General features: G+C 38.1%; 1 protein-coding gene across 8 annotated transcripts in view; it reads right to left on the bottom strand.

The window, feature by feature from the left end:
- The window catches only part of ARID1B (AT-rich interaction domain 1B), a 433,023-nt gene that overhangs the window by 154,762 nt on the left and 252,648 nt on the right, over nucleotides 1–25,613 (bottom strand). For 5 of the 8 annotated variants that reach the window (XM_054493038.2, XM_054493042.2, XM_063666760.1 and 2 more), the window contains exon 5: nucleotides 17,743–17,784. The exons of the other annotated variants lie outside the window; for them this stretch is intronic. In XM_054493038.2, the coding sequence (XP_054349013.2) occupies nucleotides 17,743–17,784 (42 nt within the window). The remainder of the gene's footprint in view (nucleotides 1–17,742; nucleotides 17,785–25,613) is intronic. 8 annotated transcript variants of the gene reach the window in all.

Genomic DNA, 25,613 nt, shown 5'->3' with positions numbered 1-25,613 from the left:
AACCAATGCAAATGGTCTCCTTGTCCACACAGCAGACACTAAGCTCCACCTTCACCTGAGGTACCTGCTGGCTTCAGTGGTGAGGTGGCTCTTCTCTGGAAAGCCCCCCTACTTCCTGGCTGATGCCAGCTGAGGAGGATGCTTCCTAGTGGTGAGTTCTGTTCCCTCCTCTGCAGATTTATGCTGCAGGTTACTCCAGTTCTAAACTGAATGGAAAATGGAACCAAGTGATGTATCCATGTGAAAAGAGACCCACCACTGGCGATGAATGAGCTAGTGAAACGCTGCTGCAGGATGAGGTATGGCCGAGACAGCGGTGAACCATGGACAGGAGGGAGGTACACATGAATAGACATTTATGTGTTTTATGCTAAAATAAAATGTATAATGTCTGCATCATTTTCAAAGATTTCTGCTTTAACCAATCTGACAATCACCCCTGTAACAGTGACATCTAGTAAGTAGGCCTAGGCTGTGGTTCTTTTGCCTTTCACAGCTCAATGTGAACAACTATTTCCATAAACCTTGCTCTTTAGGTAAGAACCACTTCCTCAGACATAGAACAAAAAGCCCCAGATAGGAAGTGAGGAGATGTGAGGTCTAGGTGGTTACTAGTCCTTCCATGAGCCTCACTTCCTACTTTTATAACACAGGGTAATGGATTACATAATTTCTCATGTCCCTTGTAGCTCTAAATCCTATCACCAGATTTACATGTTTATTATAAAATAATATAAACACATTATTTCAAAAAACTACGACTCACTACCATTTTAAAAACCAAATATTTAATTGGGCAGTAAGAACATTAAAAGATGCTAAGGAAATTGAACATAGTTTGATGCTGCCTTGTGTTACAAATCTCAGTTTTAAGACACAGCATTTCCAAGGGGAAAAACCTAATCTAAGGCAAAGAATCACACAGCTCCTGGCCATCCACCTTCTTTTTTTTTTTTTGAGACAGAGTCTTGCTCTGTGGCCCAGGCTGGAGTGCAATGGCACAATCTTGGCTCACTGCAACCTCCGCCTCCTGGGTTCAAGCAATTCTTCTGCCTCAGCCTTCCGAATAGCTGGGATTACAGGCACGCACCACCAGACCTGGCTAATTTTGTATTTTTAGTAGAGACAGGGTTTCTCCATGTTGGTCAGGCTGGTCTTGAACTCCTGACCTCAGGTGATCCACCCATCTCAGCCTCCCAAAGTGCTGGGATTACAGGCATGAGCCCCTGTGCCCGGCCTTTTTTTTTTTTTTGGTGTTTTAGTAGAGACAGGGTTTCACCATGTTGGCCAGGCTGGTCTTGAACTCCTGATCTCAGGTGATCCACCTGCCTCGGCCTCCCAAAGTGCTGGGATTACAGGCGTGAACCACAGTGCCCAGCTCATCCACTTTCATAGAAGAAAAATTTCATGCTATCATAATAAATCAAACTTACAGAAAGGCTTGATATTACACATGTAAGCAACAAAAAGCCACAGACATGACTCTTTTCCTAATCATATAAAACAAAGCAAACCCCACTCAGACTAAGGTTCTTAAAGAAGGAATCATTTCTACATTCAAGTGATAATAATTATAGCCAAGATTCAGGAACAAAGTTGCAGGATTGAATAATTGCCTAGTAGGAAGTTGAAATTATAAACTACTCGTATTAAAAAGATGTAGAAAAGTTAATAGTTTTATATACTGCTCTGTTTATACTATTGACAAGAGAAACTAGTCAAGACAGCACATCCCCCAAAGGGCTATTGCTATCTTCAGAATAGCTAGCTTAAATTCTGCATGACAGGCCGGGGGCGGTGGCTCACACCTGTAATCCCAGAACTTTGGGAGGCCGAGGTGGGCAGATCGCCTGAGCTCAGGAGTTCAAGACCATCCTGGCAACATGGTGAAACCAAGTCTTTACTAAAAATACAAAAAATTAGCCAGGCATGGCGGTAGGTGCCTGTAATCCCAGCTACTCGAGAGGCTGAGGCACGAGAATTGCTGGAGGCCTGGAGATGGAGGTTGCAGTGAGCTGAGATCATGCCACACTGCACTCCAGCTTGGGCTACAGAGTGAGACTCCATCTCTAAATCAATCAATCAATCAATCAATCAATAAAATAATTCTTCATGATATTTTACACTGTTGTAAATCAGGCTGGTAAAAACTGCTCTTAGCGCCAGGTGTGGTGGCTCACGCTAGTAATCTCAGCACTTTGGGAGGCTGAGATGGGCAGATCACGAGGTCAGGAGATCGAGACAATACTGGCCAACATGGTGAAACCCTGTCTCTACTAAAAATACAAAAATTAGTTGGGCGTGGTGGCATGTGCCTGTGATCCCAGCTACTCGGGAGGCCGAGGCAGGAGAACTGCTTGAACCAGAGAGTCAGAGGTTGCAGTGAGCTGAGACTGCACCACTGCACTCCAGCCTGGTGACAAAGCAAGACGCCATCTCAAAAAACAGACAAACGAAAACTGCTCTTAGGTGCTGTTGTTTGGTATAGGTTGCTATGTTTGTCCAATATTTGTCCGTTTCTTAAACTCTTTGAAGCAAAGCACATCGTTTCCTTTGCAACTTCTGTTTTGCTTTACAAGATATTCTGTATAAGCAACCATTCAGATTATGCCTGTGTGAGTTACACAGCTACAAGAGTCCACTTCGGAATTCCAAGGACACTGATTAAAATATCCATAGGAAACTTCACTTCGTTTCACAAAGAATGTGCAAATAAAGGCGCCAATTATATTGGGGGAAAGTAATCAGCCCCAACAAAACTTATTTGAGTAGCAGAGAGTGGCATCGGTCTACAGTTGACATCCAGTCCAACAGGCTGACTTGGTTCCACACAGATCTATTACCATTCAATACCCTAGTTGAAAGCTATTCCCTGATCAATTCTTCTATATGAGATAAGTCACACAGGCTGAGAAGCTTGACTGTCTAGAGATAATTCAACAATATATGAGGATCAGTTTCTTCATTTTACTACATATATATATAAATAACCTCTGCTATCCAACCTTTATTTTCATTGCTTCACCTACAAGACAAAACAGCACAATTGGAGACATTTTCCTACATCATTACTTGGTAAAATACGATGTACCTGGAAGCCCACAAGATATAGAAAGCCTCAGCCTTCAGTTTTTAACAGTCTTCTTCTGCAAACTGCTGTTCTGGCTGCATTTTCAAAATAATTACCTATTAATTAACTGGACAAAACTGAAATGAAGCAAAATACATCTAATCATATAAATAACCATACAGATTACAAGAGAATTTTAAATACTTTTATGAAATATGGATACAAAGTAATATATCGTGTGACAAAAGAAACAGCATGAAAAGAAATATACCACTCTCCATAATTATTTTTGCATAAAAATATCAATACCTAAGAGTGTGGTGCATGAGGACTGTACCGACTGCCTCAGATCCTGTTACTCAAGAATCATCTGTACACTCTCTAATTATATTTTTACATTCTCCTGGTATTATAAATATTCATTTTTTTTTCTTTCCTCTGCCTGCATTTATTGAAAGATACACAGGCACAAGAAGTCTAGCATTCAAACATTCAAAAGATACAAACTATAAAATTCAGAATTGTTGCATATTATATTTCAGTATAACCTAAAGTACAGTGTGAATTTAAGAGGTTACAGATTACAAATAGTTATCTAAAATAAAAACAATTCCTTTAACATTTATTTTTGCTTAATATGAGAATCCATTGTAAATTCTTATTCCAATTATTATTTACTGAATTCTAAACTGCATTTTCCGTTAGCCATTTAAAGGGATAAAGGGAGCTGCCTGGAAGATCTAGTTTCGTTGTGCTCATTTCTATCTGCTGTTTTAGTTTAAGGCACATTTTCCTTTATTTCACTTTTCCACAAGCCATAAAAAAACTCATTTCTAATTCATCCGTTCGTTCAGCTTAACCTCTCTTCTCAGCAATTAAAGCACTCTGCGCATCCCTCATCTATCACACAGCCAGCTAAATAATGCATTGCGTCCCCCGCTCATCTTTTATCATCCCAAATGACAGGTATTAGCATATCTCCCCAGTCAATTACAGTGCAGCAGAATAATCACAGCATAATTGGGCGAAAGCCACTCTAATCACCAGCCCTGCAAATGCACAGAATAAAAACTGAGTGGCAGTTCAGACAGGCCTTGCTCTTGTCCATGACTCTAGCCAACAAGCCTGGCAGATCTCCATTTCCTGCCTTTTAGAACTTATCCTTTAGGGAGGTCAACTTCTCTAGGCCTCCTATGTAAAAGAAAAGAATGCATACATGTGTGAATGGGAAATATTTACTGTGTGACACACATATACATGCATCTATTAATATTGTGCCTGCGATGTTTGCACATACTATTACACAGCACATCATAAACATTTCCACTGTCGATCAGGAAACAAAAAAGTCATTTTATGAGTATGATGTCATTAGAAGTACTATTACAGGGCTCATATGAAGGTAAAACAAAAAAATTAACTTTTTTAATGGAGGTTATTTACTACCAAAATTGAAGCCCTCTAAGTGTCTACATGATAAAGAAATACCTTCTGCACCATAAAAGTCAGGATTTCTTCTTCTCAAATTATTCATTTATCACAAGTTAACATTTTTATTTTTGAGATAAAGAGTCTCGCTCTGTTGCCCAGGCTGGAGTGCAGTGGCGTGATCTCCGCTCACTGCAACCTCCGCCTCCTGGGTTCAAACAATTCTCCTGCCTCAGCCTCCTGAGTAGCTGCGATTACAGGCGTGCACTACCACGCCCAGCTAATTTTTGTATTTTTAGTAGAGACGGGGTTTCACCATGTTGATTAGGCTGGTCTCAAACTCCTGACCTCATGACCCACCCGCCTCGGCCTCCCGAAGTGCTGGGATTATAGGAGTGAGCCACGGCGCCTGGCCACAAGTAACATTTTTTAAATTGAGTTATCTGTTGTTTTTCCTTGTTGGGGGACTGGGTACAGGGGGCTTTATTGATGATATACAAGGTGGGGCTCCTTTGGCCCCTCCCATTCTTCTGGGCATCTGAGATGGAAACTGTGGGGATGGAAGACCCTCAGTGAGGTGGGGGCTGAGTCAGGCAGGGACGCCCCACAACTGAGAGTGCCTCTCTTCCTTTTGCTGGGGCTGATGGTCCGGGGGGCCCTTACTACTTGGAGGCCATGGGCGTTGTTATTCTTGGACTGTAGCAGCATTCAATACATGTTTTAAAATCATGATGATATGAAGTGCAGGTTAACACATTAAGATGATTGAAAAAAAGACACTTATCCTTTTATAAGGAGATTAAAACTTAAATGAGACAAAAATAGGAATACAATGTGAGAAGCTTTAATATGTAATGTGAAGATTTAAAAAGAAATTCTAGAAATGTTTCAAAAATTTGTTTGAAATTAATTTTAGAATACTTCTTAAAATTTTATTGATTTTACCATGACATTTAATGGATAAGGTAAGCCTATATCCAATTCTCATTATAAATAATATGTATTCATTTGCTGATCTGTTCTTCACCTCCCCTCTTCCTCAATGAGATACAAAAAAATTTATTCTGAAAGGAAAATTTAATTTGTGGAAGAGTGAAGGGAGGTTAAGAGACATTTCTTATAAAAATGTACATGGCTTCTTAAGAAACAGCCAATTAAATGCTTTAAACTGCCATGTGTAGCTAGGGGAAAAAAAAGAAATTTCCTGTAGGACTTAACTTTCTCTATGCCGATTTCAAGGGCCAGTCCTGTCCTTCCCCGTACTTCTCTCCAGTTCCTCACACTGACCCCTCCTTTTCACATGGCCATCTAAGGCCACACCTACTGCAAGCAGAAAACTGCCCAGCTACCAAAGGAAGGTCACACCCGAGGAGCACTCTGGCCAGAGAGAGAGAAGGCTTCATCCCACCTCGTCCACGGTCTAGAATCGGCCATGGGAGAGTGGCCTTGCTGGGCACAGTGAGCAGCAAATCAAGGCAGCAAGTCTTTTTTTTTTTTTTTTCTCCAGACTGACTCTTGCTCTGTCACCCAGGCTGAAGTGCAGTGGCATGATCTCAGCTCACTGCAACCTCTACCTCCTGGTTCAAGCGATTCTTGTGCCTCAGCCTCCTGAGTAGCTGGGATGACAGGCGCCCACCAGCATGCCTGGCTGATTTTTGCATTTTTAGTAGAGATGGGGCTTTACCATGTTGGCTAGGCTGGTCTTGCGCTTCCGACCTGAAGTGATCCACCTGCCTCAGTCTCCCAAAGTGCTGGGATTACAGGCGTGAGCCACTGCGCCTGGCCTCAAGGCAGCAAGTCTTGGTGACCTGGCACACTGGAACACAGACCCACTGCGGGCTGCATGGATGCTCTGCTGTGGCTGTGCACAAACGAATAAATTACACATGGCAAAACTCTCTGCTTAGTGATTCCATCGTAATCAAGACACCAGCCGAATTCAGGAAAGCATGAGAACAGGCGACTATGACAACAAAGCAAACAAGATATGATATTTATTACTCTTATTATTTAGAACTTGTAATATTTTCAACCACAATTCTGTCAGACAATGTATTCCTTCAATACACAGGAACACACTAAGGCAGTAATACATTATCAAAAGCCAACTGTTAAAAGACCAGAGTAAAAGCAGAATTTAGACAAAACAAATAGTCTCCCAGACTTTTTATTCCTTCCAAACTTGTTATTTTAAGTTATAATGTGAAATGTTTTATTTGCATTATCACTTCCAGAGCTCTGCATGCATTTCTGTTGGCATATCTTTGCAAATGGACCCACAGGATGCATTACTTCGGCTGTAAAATTGTACTTTTATTGCTTATTTGGGAATATCTTTTACAAGTATTTATCAGTGATACATCTGTTATACAAGTATTAATTCAACAGGTTTCTTAATCCAAATCTGATTTTTAAAAATCATCCCTGATATATTCTTTAATTCACATAAATGTTCTACTTGGCTTTAAGCATATTCCAACATATTGGCTCTTTCAACACCAGCCACGTTGACATTCTCAACTGACTTGCAAAAATTGACATGGCTTGGGAAGAAGCCAAATTTAAGGCAGGAGGAGGGAAGAAGGAGGGCTTTCACCATCTGAAGAAACAGAATCTGCTTTAAAATTTGGCAGTGCAGAGAACCTAAAACACACACAATCAAAATCACCCCCATCTTCCCTAGGATATTTTCTTTGCTTCTTCCCAACAAAATCTCAAGTAGCTTGATGATTATTAATACGATCACAGTAACTGTATGCAAAGGAATTTTACAGGCAAGCCCTGAAACATGCCTCTAATTATATGTGCATGTCCCAAATGAACAGGTGTTTGAAGGTGGGGATAAGAGAATATATGCATTTTTACTATTACTAGAAAATTAAGTCCTCAAAAACTAGTGCCAAAATAATGTCCCCAGAGAAAAATGGAGTCAATCAAACTCTAAATTATACAAGTAAATAAGCTTGCTTCCAGCATAACTCCTTGCTCTCTTAAAAAGACCACTTTTCAGACACATAGCACGTGAGGCCATGTTTAATTCCTAACGTCTTTTTATAAAAATGAACAGAATCTGACAAAGGCAGGCATGAACTACACTAAATTATGGTCCCCTCCACTCACCTTATCTTCACCACCACTAGGGCAGGGCAAACATTTCTGCACAGTGGACTTGGTAGATCTTGGGACAGCCACCATGCTGTCAATGAATCTATCTAAACACTCTGTCATCTACCATCATCTGACAGAATACTTGGTCTAGAAGAAATGGAGTTCCTATTACACCAAGAACTCCTTTGATTATAATATACTACTTCTGATTTTGCATATAATGCCAAAACATATTCTGGAAACGTCACACCTTCTTTGCTGGGCTTTCTGGCCTACTGGGTACTCTCATGTCAGTTAAGCTCCACAAACATCTCGTGATCACCTTAATACTTGACAGAGTGTGCTCATACCCATTCCAATTGGAATAAACTACTTTTAAAGAAAAATGTTTCACTATTGAAAGCTGATCTAAAATGATATTAGAGTTCTAGTACATTGGGTTGAACCATATGAAATTGCCAACATTACACCATTTTTTGAGCTGTGAAATGCCAATTCTGTAAAATATAACCTAATATAGAGTTCCTAAACTTGAGAGGACTGATTTAAAAAAACAACAACACAGGCACTGCTGGAATTTTTTCATAAAGTACACAGGCCTGGGAAGCAGCAACTTCTAGTTGAGCTTTACCACTAGACAGTGCCTAAAATAAGTCACTTTCCCTCCCTCAGCCTTCGTCATTGTGAAAAAAAGAAATTGAAAAAATCTTAGGTTACAATTTCTCTTTGAGAAAATGCTGAAAAGTAACTGGCCAAAGCAGCTCTAAAGGAAATTAGGAAAGAAGACTAAAGGTGGCAGAAAATAAAATTTCTATATTTTACCTTTCTTTTAAAAATTTTTGCCTGGCTTCACTTAATGAAAGGATTTATTTGTGGACAACAATACAACAACAAAATTCTATTTTTCCCAAGACAACGAGAATACCTTAGTCTAGGAAACATCAGCAGGAAGAAATGGAAGACTAATAAATGGTAAAACACTTGTACTTTCAATGAATACAGGAGGCCTGTTAGCATTAAGGACCTGCAGAATTTTAGAGCTGGAAATAAATTTAATGATGTCTAGAAATCAATTCTCCAGCCTCACAATGGGGAGAATTCTACAATACAGTAGAATATGGGTCTGTTCAACTCCCAGTCAAGTAGTCTCAATTATAAAATGGCAGGAAAAAATTCCTATTCCATATTTAATCCAAAGCCAGACATCAGGTGAGACCCCTAACAGCTCTCAAGTAACTCCTCATTGGCCACTCAAGGCCTTTCATTAACAGGGCTCTACCCTGCCTCTTCACTGCATATGTTTTGGCCTCATAGTCTTCTGTCTTTTCTGAGTTTTAGACTTGTGTATTCCTCTAAAGACGGAATTGAAAAAAAAGCTAAAATATCCCTTCAAAAGATAATTAAACCTAACAAAGAAAATTGTATCAAAATATTACAGGTAAATATACATAAAGTATTTCCCCAAAATCATTTCTAAATAAAAATAAAGCAAATTTGTTTTAAATTCAAACATGTAACTGTCTGAACTACCAGCAGATGGCAGAAGCAGAGGCTGGGAAATTTTCTAACAAAAGAAGAGAAGAGCTCAATATGGATTCCTGGATTCCCACATCCGGGAGAACTTGAGATCCTTGAGGTCCTAGAGAAACACTGCAGATTCCTCTCCCCAAACCCCCTTGAATCTTTCTTTTAGAGGAAATAGTAAATTTTTTGCTTTAACAATATATATTCTATAATTTTAAGTTTGAGTCAATATTGAAACAGTATGGAATAAACTTCGTCCTCTACTGCTCTAAAGGTTTTGAACAGATTTTAATTAAATAAAAGATTAAAATGTAAAAACAAATCTTTCATATTATGAAAAGTAACATGAGTTCATAAGATTATGAGTTCAAAAAAACTGTTTGCTAGTTTTGTTTCAATGACATTGGTTATCTTAAATATACTTCCACCTAACTTATAGTCATACTCACTCAGAGAGTTAGCCAAGTAAATTCACTAGAAAACACATCCCGCTAAGGGTGGAGCTTGCAGCGAGCCGAGATCGCGCCACTGCACTCCAGCCTGGGCGACAAAGCGAGACTCTGTCTCACAAAAAAAAAAAAAAAAAAAAAAGTCCCGCTAAGAAGACGCAAAGAGTAGACAAGAACCAGAGTTAATGCAGCTTGACAAAAAATATATATGGTAAATGTTTTTAAACAGAAGATTAGTATATGTTTTCATGTGGTTACACTCATAAAAGAAAGAACTATTTTATTGGGTAGAATCTTACAATGCAAAACTAAACACTCTAAATCCAAAATACTATTGGTAGCCTGGGGGCATATCTTAGGCAAATCAATGAATTAATGACCCATTACAAATGTCACTCTAGAAGGATGCCAAATTTCATGACCCTGTTTAAAACTTTTCTATTCTCAAAATCTAATGAAACTTGTCAACTTTATAATAGTTTCTCTTTCTTTCCTAAGCAGAACATCCCCTCTGCTTTATAGCACTTTACCCAAACAGCAAATTCCTTCTGTTTTCTACTATCTTTTCAAATCCCTAGTTTTTAAATCAATTTTTAAAATGGCTGTTCTAATTGTTATTGGAACATTTATATATTATATATAAATGGCTGTTATGCTAAAAACTGTGTCATCTACATACTTGGAACCTGTATTTTCTAGACCAGCTCAGGCAACAGAACTCATTGTCAAGATGGATGGCTCTCTCCATGCACTATGGCAGTGTGGCAGCCACCAGCAACATGTAATTGTTGAGATGTGGCCAGTGCAACTGAAGAAATGATATTTGAATTTGACTTAGCTTTAAATACTTTAAATAGCCACACATGGCTGGTGACTGCCACACTGGATAGCAGAGCTCTACAGAACCAAAATGAGCAATGAGAAATTATTAAAACTGGAAAAATGTAACAAAAGACACAGTCAGAAATGATTAAAAACTAATGGACTTTTAACACAATTCAAATTGGAGCTCTCTAAGTTAGAAGGATCAGAAAAGGAAGCTACAAGTGAACCTCCAGCTTTTTCCCAAGGGTCATTATTTGGTTCCTGAGCCAGGAGGCCCATTCAGACATGGGTTGCCATTGTATTTTTTTCTGTTTCCTCCTTAGCCAGTATGATAAATCCTATAGTTATAGACTGCATCATTTTGTTTTTATATGAGGGAAGTGAAATACAGATATTTTCATAATGATCAGATGTCAAAAGACAGAAAGCAGCTCAAATTTGATTTAAGTCACTGCCAAATATGATCCCCAGGCTACACATGTTCCACAATTGAAAATACCTTATTTTAAAAAGACAAAATAAAATTTTCCACTTTTATTCTATTTGAAATTATATTTACAGGTGACTAATCCTTTTGTTATTTATAATTTCCTTAAGCAAACTGGAATCCCATTCCATTTTGTAGAATACAATAAATAGATTCAATTAAGACAATTAAACAACAGAAAAGCATACAATTATATCCAAACTTTGCATCTCTTCTTGGATTTTTCTCTGACATAAGATCATTCCAAAAGTTGTGTCTAGAATGTAAGATCCGTGGAAGCAAGGACTTATCATTCTTACCACTGCATCCCTAGTACTTGACAAATAACATGTATATCCCATAGGTATTTGTTTGAATGGAAAGCAGTGGAAAAAGGTAGAGTGATATGAACGAATACAACTGCAGAACCTGATTAATGAACATATTTAAGATAAGCCAGGTTAAAAGGAACCAACTAGTTTTTGATGCCAGCCATACCCATTCAATAGCTTCAACCAACATTAACAATGAATATGTCTTCCTTAAAGTGGGCGTTACAGAGCTTAAATAGGAAATGCCAAGCTCACATATTAGCCCAGATAACAGGAGAATCGGCAAGGAAATCCCAGAATACAGAAGAACACAGTAGTGATATGTTAATATCACACATTTTATGCTCTTAGCAGTGATAATTGTTAACACTATCAGTAAAACTCTTAATCATCAGTACTTATTCACTGTTTCCCATGTGAAAGTCAATATGGATACAAAAAGATGGAAAAAATGGATTCTCTAAGCTCATCATATTATGGGGGAAAATGCCACATAATAGAGTTGGGCTAGGCCATATCACGCTGTCTCCCAAATACAAAAGAACACAAAAGCAAGTTGGCAGATGAGAAATTCCAAATGAGTCTTAAAGGCAGTGAGAACCGTTGAGCTCTGAGGATGGCGCTCAGAAGGCTCCAATGCTGAGACAAATCATAGAAGAGAGAGGTTAGAATGGAGCCTGGAGGGAAAGCAGGATTTTGAAATGCAGCAAGAGGAAGGGTAAGCATTTCAGGGGAAAGGCAAGGTGGAGATTAGGCTGGAGGGAAGCTAAGGGCAGCAAAGGGCATGGGATATTTAACGGACTCTGTTAGTTGGGGGTTGGAAGATCGGTTTGAACGCTGATGTTATTTTTCTCTAAGATATCTAATCAACCAAAATACAGGTAAAAAGTAATACAAGTCTAGGATTTACTTTAACATCTTATGTTCAGATACTTTAGCTTAGACCTTTCTCTTTTATAGTAATAAATTTTAGGTGCCTAAAACAAATATTAAAAATTATCACCAAAGAGGATTAAAGTTAAGTGTAGCCTTTGTGCGGTGGCTCATGCCTGTAATCCCAGCACTTTGGGAGGCTGAGGCAGGTGGATCACTTGAGGTCAGAAGTTTGAGACCAGCCTGGCCAACATAGTAAAAACCCATCTCTACTAAAAATACAAAAAATTTAGCTGGGCGTTGTGGCACAGGCCTGTAATCCCAGCTACTTGGGAGGCTGAGGCAGGAGAATCACTTGAACCTGGGAAGTGGAGGCTGCAGTGAGTGGAGATCACGCCAATGTACTCCAGCCTGGGTGACACAGTGAGACTCTGTCTCAAAAAAAAAAAAAAAAAAAAAAGGAGTGAAGGGCTCCTGTGATCTTGTGGGACCTAATGACAGCGTAAATTGCATCATTTTTCTTTTTCTCATTCTTTTTTAGAGTAATACAATATGCTTCCCCTTGATTATCCTTGTAATTTATTTTAAACTGACCTCTCCACATGTATTTTTAATAGTTTATAACAAATATTATAAAAAGAGTCAAAAAATTCACAGTTTTCTTCTCCCAAAGAACATGTCAGCCAAAACACCCTATCAAAATATTTTTGATTTTGTGGAATTCTGATGTCCATTTAGAACCGGAAGACAGGTATAGCAAATGAATAAACTGGTAATACATATTTCTGTCCCTCCATCTTTCAAAGGGAAAAGTCTTTAAAAATTATTTTGATAACCAAATTACGTTATTGTCAAATAGGCAAGCCCTAAGAATTTACCCCAGGAAATACACTGTATTGAACAAGAGATACATGTTTTCATCTTTGTCATGGCTTTATGCATATTCATTCATTCGGCAGGATATTTAAGAATACACCCTGGAGGAGGAGGGGAAGGTGTAACGTGGGGTGTTAGCGGCTTATGTAGCAGAGAGGAGAATCGAACACATTACTGCCTGTCTGTGAAGAGGAAGACGAGTCTGAGAAATCGAGGCCAGACCTGTAGGAGGTGAATCAACAAAACGCTGCTGAGGAAGCCACAGGAAGAGAGTGTGCCAAGGAAGAAGTCTATTAGGTCAAACGCGCAAGGAGGCAGGCACAGGGCAAGTAATGAAGTGCTCTGCTAGATTTGGGTGTGTCGTTGGGGACCTTAGTAAGAGGAGTTGAGTGGGGCAGAGGTGAAGGTGGCTAAGAAGATGGGGAGTAAAGAGTGAGAGGCGGGTACAGGGTATACTCTGTCAGTTCCATCAGTTCTCAGGACATTCAGAAAACAGACAAGGTGCTGGGGCTGACAGTGCTGGTGCAAATCCCAGTTCTGTTACTGACTGGTTGCGTGAACTTGAGCAAGTTCTAAACTCCGAGTTCCTGTTTCCTCACCTAATACTGGGGATAACAACAGTGTCCACATCTCATATGAGAGTGGATTAAACAAAAGCGTGCTTTTTTCTAATTCTGGACTTAGCCACCTAATCAGAAGATGAAGAACATTCACAGTCATGAAATTTTGAAGTAACTTATTAGATTAATAAGATTTCTTATGAAATTTATTAAGAAGTTTATTAATAAGTTATGTTTACATGTTTTTTAATGACCCAGGGCTAATTACATACTCCTTTCTTGTTTACACCCCTTACTATAATTTTCTATACTACTATATGTAGAATCCATAAGCAACAAGTCAATGTTTTAGTCTTTTCCCTGTGTTTAGTAATGTAATCACATATGTACACATATAAATGCTTAGCTGATTTATCATCCCATTATCAACAGCAGCTTTAGTTAGTTCATTAATGATATATAAGGCACAGTTATCCTATAAAAAGAACCAACCCATGTTGGTGGCTGCTGGAACTTCTGACTTATTTTTCTATAGAATTATAAACTTTATAATATATTCAAACCATGATCAAAGCTGAAAATAAGAATAGTGGTCTACAGTTTGCAGAACTTTATTAATAAAGGCATATATTCACCCATTTTTTATTTTGAAGCATCTCTTCTATTCACCTCAAATTCTTGTTTATAAGTAGATATAATTTAAAAATAATTATCTTAATTAGACCTGTATAGAAACAAACTCAAGAAAATAAAAGTTACTTAAATTCAGAGGAAAAAACTAAAACCACCGGAAAACAGCAGAAGTGCTTATTGTTTACTATACCGTGAAACAGTTTCAGCATTTCAAATTCTAAGTTACCTTTAAACGAGATAAGCCTAACAAAACAATTAATCTCTATTTGTGCAAAATTAAGATGTAAGAAGTAGAACATAGATATTTGCCATTTGACTAGAGTAAAAAGTTACTCTCAGACCAACCCTGCTAGTCATGATAGTTTTGCGAGACTGCACGCTTGCTTCCCTGGGTTGTAGTTTCGCCACATGCACATACAAAAATAAGTTGTTTTCATTTCTGGGTCCCAATGTGTTTAACTCATTTTCCAGTAAGACTGACAAATTCGTGCTAAGTCAATATTAAGCTTGTAAATTTAATTTTGCTTAAGAGAAGGCAAAGCATACAAGTATAAAGAATCAGTAGGAAAAAAAGTACAGAAAGATAAAGGCTTATTAAAGATCACCACTAAAAGAAGCGGTGACATACATGGGACACACACTCCAGCAGGCTCAGAAATGTTCTGTGCATTTGCCAAGAGGGTGCCATGTGTTACCACAGTAACTCAGACACTTGAGTTACCTTTCCCAGTGCTTATAAAAACAGGAAGAAACAACAATTGTGAATGCGTTTAAAAACCTGACCAATGCTGAATACCTAGACCTTTACGAAATAAGGTAATTTTGGCCGAGCACAGTGGCTTGCGCCTGTAATCCCAGCACTTTGGGAGGCCAAGGCGGGCAGATCACAAGGTCAAAAGATCGAGACCATCCTGGCCAACATGGTGAAACCCCGTCTCTACTAAGAATTCAAAAATTAGTAGCACGCGCCTGTAGTCCCAGCTACTCACGAGGCTGAGGCAGGAGAATTGCTTGAACCTGGAAGGCGGAGGGTGCAGTGAGCTGAGATCGCACCACTGCACTCTAGCCTGGCAACAAAGCGAGACTCCATCTCAGAAAAAAAAGAAAGAAAGAAAGAAGGTAACTTTTGGAATTCAAAAATATACTTGCCGACTTCCAGATAATGAAGCAGTAAAAAGAAATGTCAAATTTCCCATTTTTAATTATATGTATAAACACTTCAGTATAGATCAGTAAAAGCTAAAAGCATCTATTACTGTGAAAGTCACTGGATTGTTGAAAAAAATTTTCACTGTTGTTTCAACTTATTAAATTTAAGGCTATGAGGTCAGGAGCAGTGGCTAACGCCTGTAATTCCAACACTACTCTTTGCAAGGCCAAGACCAGGGATCACTTGAGGCGAGGAGTTCAAGACCAGCCTGGGCAACATAGTTAGACCTGCATTTTTATAAAAAATTAGCCAGGCATGGTGGCAAACGGCTGGCAGGAGCATCGCTTGAGCCTGGGAGGCTGAGGCTGCAACGAGCCATGATCGCGCCGCTGCACTCCAGCCTGGGCAACAGAGTGAGACCCAGTCTCAAAAAAAAAAGTTAAGGCTACAAAAGGAACCTGTTAGGTCAGCCATAGAACAAACACGGAGGCTTCACACAGCAGGGCAGACTATGAGAGCTGCTGGCTACACTAATCTTCTATAACGTTGCTGCATACTCAGTAAGTATGAAGGATTATGAAAATGAGCTCATAAGAACTGACCCTACAGGTTTATTAAAAATGCAATGAATATTCCACATGTATGCTGGGCATTAAATAAAAAATGAAAAATTCACAAGACAACCATATGTTAAATACTGTAAATAATACTGAATTAGGTTCTATTTAGAATAATTTTTTAGTAATTTTTGGCAGATACAGAAACATAAAAAATTTATTAGGGTTATAAACGAGTTGTATCTAGTATTTATAAAGTATTAATTTAATTTTCTTTATATATTTATGAATGTAAAATCTTTCTACATTTGTAACCTCAGAAACTTTGCTTTTGTTAGCATTACAGTGTCATCTTACCTGTCATTACTTCACAACTGGTAGACTGTGCTTTTGAAATGTTAAGCATATAGGATAAAAAATGGTAAAAAAAATAATATATATGAATAATCCAACTTGGTTTCAACCCAAAGATGTAACACATGGAGGAGTCACATGAGGGTCGTCACCAACACCTGGTGTTCTGTAATAGTTTCTACCAACCTTCCTATCCTCCCAAACTGACTTCCGAAGTAACTGATGGCACCTACCCTATACTTCTACACCTCTATATGAAAATGAAATCAGAGTTCTCTAATAAGCGTCTCCTAATTTACTCAAAATTTAACAAATTTAAAAATTATCAGCAAATATGTACAAAAGGCAAATGACTCCCAATTCACTCAAAATTTAACAAATTTAAAAATTATCAGCAAATATGTACAAAAGGCAAATAATTTGATCAACAATTCAGGTCTGGAAGATTATATTTTTAAAAATCTGTAATTCTTCCTCTTGTGTTCTCTATCTCAGGGTGACACCATATAGTCCCTGGACTCATCTTGAGCTCCTCTTTTCCTACTCTGCACACCCCAGTAGGCACCAGACCCTGCACACTGAGGTTGCCAGTCCTCTTCCCTCTGACACTGCTTCTACTATGCCAGCTTAGGCCTGTGTTCACTTTTACTGGGTCTATTCAACTGCTTTTGACTGGTCTCTGGTTAATCCATCCTCCAAAAAGTGGCCAAAGTCATCTGTCTAAATTGCAAATCTGACCACTACCTGGCTTAAAATCTTTTAATAGCGGTTTTTTATAGGAGAAAGTTATCTTTAACCTCTCTAGTCTCAGATCTTGCCACACAGGCAGAAACTTAACTACTTTTAGCTTCCTCAGATATTTTTCATGGTGGCTGTTCTACCCGAAAATAGCTCTCATTACTCCTGCCCTCCTTTCTTGCCTCAGTATAACTTAAGCCCTCAAAACTCAGCCCAGGGATCCACCTCCTAGAAAGCCTTCCCACTCTCCATTCCACCCAACTCGCAGCCTCTGGCACGTTTCTTGCATGGATACAGATACCCTGTGGGATGATTTATCTGCTTATAGGCTTAGATCTGTCAACTGGTCATGAGGTCCTCACAGGAAGGAGCTGGGTTTTCAATCTGGTTGTAACTGGACAGTAGGGGTTCTGTCTGAAGCAGGGACGTTTAATAAATCAATGAATAACACTGGAGCTACGAACTAAATACAGCACTCTGATAACATCTTACATTTCAGTACCCCCAAACTGGGGCAAAATTTAAGTAATCTTGTGCTATGCTGAATTGAAATTTAAAAGTCAATTACTACTAAACGAAACTCTTGTTTTCCTGTACTGTTTCTCATATTCTACACAACAAAGAAGGTAATGAAAATACTACCACAGTCTAATCTTAATCACAATAAGAGAAATCTTAAACTTGTGAAGATTTTTAAACCTCAGTGTTTTGATTAAAAAAAAGTAAGTCTCCTCTGTTGAGCCTTCATCTAGGAGGAACTGACAAAAACCTCCACAATGAACTACATCAGACTACACACCTTGAGTCCAAAGGCTGCATCCTCCGAGGCCAAGACTTCAACCTGAAATCATAAGGAAAAACATAATTTAGGAACTATCAAAAACCTCTTTGAGTCTAGCCACAGAAACCAGACACAGGCACGGCCTAGAATTGAGAGTTCTGAGAAAACTGGCATTCCATTTATGTCAGTTGTCAAGAAAGAGAGATCTGTGAGTATCTTCAAGAGCTGGGTTGAAATCCCAGTCACCGTCTGGGTTTCAGTTTTATAAGACGGCGGGAGCTCCTATCAAATGAATCCATCTGCCATCATGTGGACGTAGTGGTTGAAGTTCCTCAAAAACAATCCAGGAAGTGAGTAGAATCATCCTTCTCACCTAAATCACAACATGTTGCATATGCCTTTTGATCTTTTACTGACAGACAGTGAGGGGAAGCTGCCCTTTGCAGAGCAATCTCACTATGCATGTGTGCTACCAGTAGATTCTTGTCCTGCTCAGATCAGAGTGGGCAGCGCTGGATCTCTGGAATGTTGCAAAGCAAGAGTTCCTGAAAGCAATATTCTGGAAAAGGCAGGCAGTGTCTAAGCAACAAGTTGTGAAATGATGGCAAAACTTCAAGACTGCCTGTCAGTCTCATGCATTAGAAGACAGAGCTCATTAACATGAATTTTAAAAAGCTGCGAGGAACAAGACGTGTATTGATAATTACTGTTTTTTAAACATAATTATTCAGTGTCGTGTGTAAAGCTTTTAACTTTGTCTATTGCAAAGTACCAATACACGATGGAAAAGAACAAGGAAAGAAGGCAACAGAACACATCTGAGTATTTTTAAAGAGGAAGATGGGGTGAGTGGGCAATATCAGACTGTAACAGGCTTCACTGTCAGTTTTAAACCTTTTAAAACTAGGCATGTGTGGCAGGTGTTTAAGTAGAAGGCATATAGGCCTATCTAATGTATCCTGCTATAAAACAAAATTGGATTCTTCCCTTGTGGACAGAAAATATAGAAAGGAAGACCATGACAATAAGACTTTCATCCAGTATGAAAGTAAAAGGGTCAAAAGAAGAAACAAGGAAGCAAATTGTCTTTTCCAACTGCTTCACTGAAAGCCAGGCTCACTGACCACCCCCTGGCACTGGCAGAGGCTGGTGCAGAAAGCAAAAGAAAGATACTACCATTAGGGATGGAGATGAGCAGCCTCGTTTTCATAGAAAACCATATGTTGCTGATACCAAATATGATTTTAGGCTAAAGACTGAAATGTTGGATCAATTATAGTAGAAAAAATCATTATAAGTTTCACTGACAGCATTTCTGTTTACATTTTAATTTCCAAGGCTGTTAGATTTAGAAACAAGGCCTTATTATAGACTTTTCATTTAAGAAAAGGAAAAAAGATTACATGTTTGAATTTCCCAAGCACTGACTTTCACAATGCTAGGTTACTAACCTCAACTATTTTTTAAATTAAAACCTCTAATCAACATTGGAGACTTTAAAGGAAAAACGCGAACAGGAAATACGCTGAATATTAAATATTGTGAACATCGTATGACATTTGCTTGTGAATTACACATATAGATCATATCTGCATACCTCACCCTTGATGTGCTATTTTTAACACACATAGAATTATTTTAAAAATATATTACAGTTTAACTTTGCAAAAAAAAAATCTTCAGAGTATGAGTTCTGCATATTTTATCATATTATAAAAAGTCAATGTAACAAGAAAATTCAATAGCAAATAGAGCTCTATTTAAAGATAAGGCTTTAATATATTTGACAACTTGAAGTGAGAGCAAATCAAAGCTTTCGTGTGAAATTTAGAACTCTCCCTGTGGCTATTTCAGCAGACAGACAGTGACAGACCTTGTGGGTGGGCAGAGGGAGCCAGATCTCACCAGGGCACCGTTCACCCCAGATTCTATCTCCAGCAGGGCTGGGGGAGTTGTCTTGAAACTCTTAATATACCTTTAAACAAATTTAATTACAGCAACTCTACAAAAGTATTTATGTTTTGTTAAAAAGCACTATTGTTTAAATACATATGTACCCTAGTTCAAGTATCCTTTACATCCTCTATTTCTGTAAGATTTTAATATCAGCAACTACAGAAAATCAGCTGATTTTAAAAACATGAGGTTATCCTCAATTTAATACAAAGGGAATATCAATGTCATACAAGGTTTTCACGCTGAGTCCAAGAGCATTTTTACCTAAATTGGAAGGAATCCCCCTCTAGTGGGAGCAAAGGAGTATTTCAACTTCCACACTTAATTTCCAGGTAGTAGTCATTAAACTTACCGGCCGAAATCAGCTAAGCTTTTTTGTTCCTTTTGTCATAAATTTAAACAACAACAACAAAAAAGTCAATAACTATATTTCATAAGACAAAACCCACCCATCATTCTTATACATAAACTAGAAGTAGATCTGTGTTAATCCGATTAAAACAAGAATATACAACTGAAAAATTTGGGAAATTCTCAATGAAAAGACTGGATACTGCACTGGGAAGATACAGCATTGATGTTAAAATACTAATTCTTTGCCTATAATCTGCATTTATCTGCTCTAACCTCAAAAAAACCATCACTCATTCATAATAAATACTGTCCAGATATTTATTAAATGCAATGTTTTGTGCTTAATGTCATAAGAAAATCAAAGTGATGAGTTTAGCTTAGGTATAAATATCTAAGTGAAATGTATTTAAGTATCCATTATACAGTCAAAAATAAATTCTAATTCAGAAATGAAAAGGTAAGATTATTCATGGTGTTATTTTTCTTTTTAAACTTTGATGTGGGGAGACTTAAAATCAGCAGTAAGAAAAAAAGTCACAGGTTTAATCAAATGTAAAATTGGGACATAATAGCCAACGTTCTCCTCCACACAGATATTGTAACAAATGCAGAGACAAATTTGAATACTCTGATGAGACCCATGTTTCACTTCAATGGGAGAGAGAACTTTTCAAGGGTTCCTGAAGTACAGAGGTGTGAAGGGGCAGGTTTAAGATAGCAAAGTAGAAACTTCCTAAAGCCAAAGACAAGGCCCTTTCCATTAACTCACACTTCTTTCAAATGTTACAATCAACACTTTATAACACAAGCGCCTAAAAGGATTCCATTTGTAGAGAACCTCTAAGAGCTCTGTGAAAGTTCAGTCTGTAAAGTTCAGCAGCAGCTAAGCCATTTACAGTCCTCACCCTCCTAAAGCACAAAAACCTTCAATTGACATCTCTTTCCCAATTACCCTACGCCCCACCTCCACCAAAAATAACACAAATCACCTTAATTTCCAATCATTCCAGTAAGAAAATTGGGAAAACAAGAATTCATGAATTTGGAAGTAAAACTGGCCATACTTTCCTTTCTCTTTCACTTTCAAAGTCCTTTTTTATGTTCACAATGTAAAGCACTCATTGAAAACAGAGTATACTAATTCTAGCAGCATTATCATTAAAATAAAGCAATGCCAAAACTATGCTGCAATTTATTTTTCTTAAATAGTTCTAAAATCAGTATCACACTGTCACAAAAAGAGGAACTAAAGTGAGAAATAATGTCCATTTATAACAATGTATAACGAACCATACTCATAATTAAAGGAATACAAATAAAGTCATATTGTACTAAAGATTAAACATTGTAATAATTACAACATATACACAGGTTTGGGTAATTATTCAAATCATAGCCTTGCACTGCTGATGAAAACATACACTGAAATAAAATTACAATTGGCAGTATCAATCAAAATGCACATGTATATGATTATGCAAGTATTAACCCAAACAATTCCACTGATCCTAAAGTATAAAAATAAAGATTTAAAACGATGTTTACTGGAGTTGTTTGTAACAGTGAAAAGTGAACATAACCAAATTTTCATTGCCAAGGGAGTTAAGTTTATAGTAAATTACCGTATAGTCGAACATAGAAGACTATGCTTCTGTTACAAAGACAGAGGTAAATCTATATGTGCAGATAAGAAAAGATTTCCAGGATACACTACTAAGTAAAAAGAACGGAAAGGGTGTGCACAGTAAGCTACCATCGGTTTTTTTAAAAAAGGTGGGGGTGAGTCATATACTTGATGTACTTAGAATATTTTTGGAAAGAAATGGAAGAAAAACATCAATGTAAGAACTTTTCCCACAAACTACATGTGCTTCTTGTTCAATTAAAAGTAATTAGTTAACAAAATAAGTCAATAATAACATTACCCATTGTTCCATGTCAATTAATAATCATGGAAATGTGAATAAACATCTTATCTTTCAAGGTAGCAAAAATTAAAAATATAGTGGTCCAGGTTTATGTGTACACCTAGGTTTCTCAACATCTATGGTGGGCCTGTAGCTAAGAATGGCCCGCCCAGAAAACAATCTTCCATTACATATCAATATCCTCAAACATACTCATGCCCATTTATCCAGCAATCAAGCCACTAGAAAGAGCTATCTTCAAGTTATAATTTGTGATCTACCATTTATATATTAAGCATGTACACCACATTATTTAAAATAACATATTAGAAAAAAATGTACAAATATGGGAGATGGTTAAATAAAGTATGGTATATTCACATGACAGAGCATTAATAATCATGAAAATGTCAGATTTTAAGAGATATTTTGTAACACGGGTAAATGCTCATAACTGTGTTAATGTAAAGAAATTAAAAACAAAAAATTTGACATTTTAAATATTCGAATGTATCCATTTGTTTTCCCCAAGCTTCTAGAGTTTGTGCCACGCTGGAAAATGTCTTCCTTACTGCAGCATTTTAAAAAATATTCATTTTGGGCCGGGCGTGGTGGCTTACACCTGTAATCCCAACACTTTGGGAGGCCGAGGCGGGAGGATCACCTGAGGTCAGGAGTTTGAGACCAGCCTGGCCAACATGGTGAAACCCTGTCTCTACTAAAGACACAAAAATTAGCTGAGTGTGGTGGCGCATGCCAGTACTCCCAGCTACTTGGGAGGCTGAGGCTGAGGCAAGAGAACAGCTAGAACCAGGGAGGCAGAGGTTGCCCTGAGATCGCACCATTGCACTCCAGCCTGGGCAACAGAGTGAGTTGCCATCTCAAAAAAAAAAAAAATTTCATTTGTTTTCTTTTAATATATTTGATATTTTTACATTTAAATATTTGATCAAACTGTAATTTATTGTGAAATAACAAGAAGAGGGGGTGACTCAATTTTAATTTTCCATTTGAATAACTGTGATGAAGAATATTCCATTATTTTTTCCAGTGATTATAGATATCATATCTTTACCATAATTAAACATTAAAATGATATAGATTTTGCTTCCAATTCCAGGCAAGGATGGGAAAGGCAAAATTACTCAAGTGAGCTGTTCTGCCCAAAGGGGAATAAAGGCGAGGAGAGGAGGCTAGTAACAATCAACAAGAAATTGATTAAATTTCCAGTCACAATAATATTTATCTGCAAGGGTATTATCAAGAATTTAGATGCTCTTGGAAAGAATATTTTTGCCTATATTGGTGTCCAGGGGATAAAAATACTCTCCTTACAATGTTTGCTGTATCTGCCTTGATTGGGCCAACAAGTCCAATACACTAACTACAACCTATTCCATTAATCATACTTTTACCTACATTAAGGAAAAGTAGACACTAATAAATAAACTGCTCTCCAAAACTATGTTCCAGGATTTATGACAATTTAAACTGCAGGAGAAGCATATGGGTTGCAAAGTTTCAATTTTATCAAGCAAAGAAGCTGTTCCGTGTTTTTCTTTATTATTATTTTATTAACTTTTTGGGATTTTAATCCATTAAAAATGCAGAACTCTTAAGAAAAAAAAAAAACCATAAGCCACTGCCAGCATTCCTCTTTTACTTATTAATTCTCCTCGTTCTCCTCATTAGCATGACAGACCACATGACAGCTCAAGGACATGGCTTGCTGAAATCACTCAATGCATGGTTAGCCGGCAACGGAAAGAACACACAGGACTGCCTCATGCTGCTGAGTACAGCGGCCGTCCTCTGAATGTATTGGAAATGAACTAAAACCTTGTCTCTATATAGGGACCCAATAAATATTGGTAACGATGAAAAATACATCTATGCAATCAAAAAGCATTTGTTAAACTTAATACTGTAAGACACAATTTCAAGACAGTGTGATGTTAATATAATTACACTTTTCACCACAAGTGATATGCTCACATTATCTCCTGCACTAGGATGCTGGTGTGTCTTTCTATCCAAGGCTGTTAAATTTAAAACAAAGTCAGTCAGCACTGTGGTCACACCCTTATTTCCAATTATGTTCTCTAACTCAGTGAGGATACCTCCACAGAGGATTTACAAAGCAATGAGGACACCTGGTATGAACCAATCTTGAACTCTTGATATCACACTCAGAGACAGAGTGATTTGAAGTGTGCAAAACCAGCTACTACTATGCAATATGGTGTTATAGCCTCTTCCATCCAAGGTGGAGTCTGATCCTCTACCCCTCAATCTGGAATGGATTTATGATTTACCTGGGTCGAAAGACTGCTGCAGCAGCAATCATGCTGTGCCACTTCCAAGTCTAGGACTCAAGAGGCAATTCTTCTAATCATTCTCTTGAAACTCAACCAACCACCACATGAACAAGCCTAGACTAGCTTGATAACATGTGGTCCTGTTACCACATCGCCTTAGCCAAGAGCCAGTCAAGCCAAGAGCCCGAGAAGCAGAGCCACTTAGCTGGTCAGCAGCTGACTGAAGTAGGAGGAACAAGCCCAGTACAAACCAGAACTACCCGGCTGAGCCCAGCCCAAATTGTCAAACTGTAGAATCGTGAGCTACATAAATGGTGGCTGTTCTGAGCACTACTGCAAAAGCTAACTGATGCACTGTACAACTTTAAATAAAGGAACTCTAGGTGCCATGGATTTACAGGCAGAATTCCAGGCAAGAACACCATGACACTAAAGGAAGTTCTGAAAGCATCCACGCAGCCAATTGCTTCTTCCATCTCCACTCCCTCCTTAAAACCTTCGAAGTCTTCCAAGACCATAAAATTAAGCTGAGCTGCTTACCATGGTCCACAAGAAGCTAAATCACGTGGCTCCTGCCTGCCTTGCAGGTCGTCGGTCCTGCCACCTGCTGCTCTTCACAATGTTCCCGCTGCACTGGCTTGCCTTCTGTTCCTCCAAATGGCCACTGCTCATCTGAGGGCCTTTGCACTGGCTGCTCCCTCCTCCTGAGTTACTGTGCTACCAGACTGTCCTATGGCCAGTCCTGTCGTACCAATCACTCCTCAAGAGAATCCCTCTCCTTCTTTTGTATAATCACCTGAGATTTTCTTGTTTATTCATTTGTATATCACCTTTCTCCCTTTACTGAAACGTCAACTTCACAAGAGCAAGCTAGCTCATTCACTGTTGCGTGTCTCTTACCTGGAAGAGTGCCAGACACAGAGTAGGAGCTCACTAAATATCTGTTGAATAAATGTATATGAATGAATGCGCTAAAGACTATAACAAAACAATAAAAATATAAATACATGTGTATGAACCCAAATTTGACACAGCTCATTATGACACAGATGGGGATATAAAAAGGTTTAAAATATGCTCTACCTAATATAACTATGTAAGTAGAAGTCATATGTACCATGTGGTTGGTGATACACTCTTGCATGCATTACATATGACTGTTACTAAAAATCAAACCAAAAACCAATTTTGCTATATTGAATATATATATATGCATTTGATGCATTTCTCTCTCTTCTCTAGCCAAGAGTAGACCTTAAATTCCTTAAAAAGGATTAGTTCTTATAAACTGATGGCAATAAAATGAGTATGTATGTTGCTCAAAGATAGATCTTTTCTATCCATCCTGAGTTAA

Source organism: Pongo pygmaeus, chromosome 5 (genome assembly GCF_028885625.2).
Source record: "Pongo pygmaeus isolate AG05252 chromosome 5, NHGRI_mPonPyg2-v2.0_pri, whole genome shotgun sequence".
NCBI lineage: Eukaryota > Metazoa > Chordata > Mammalia > Primates > Hominidae > Pongo > Pongo pygmaeus.
This window is presented reverse-complemented; position numbering and strand designations above follow the sequence as displayed.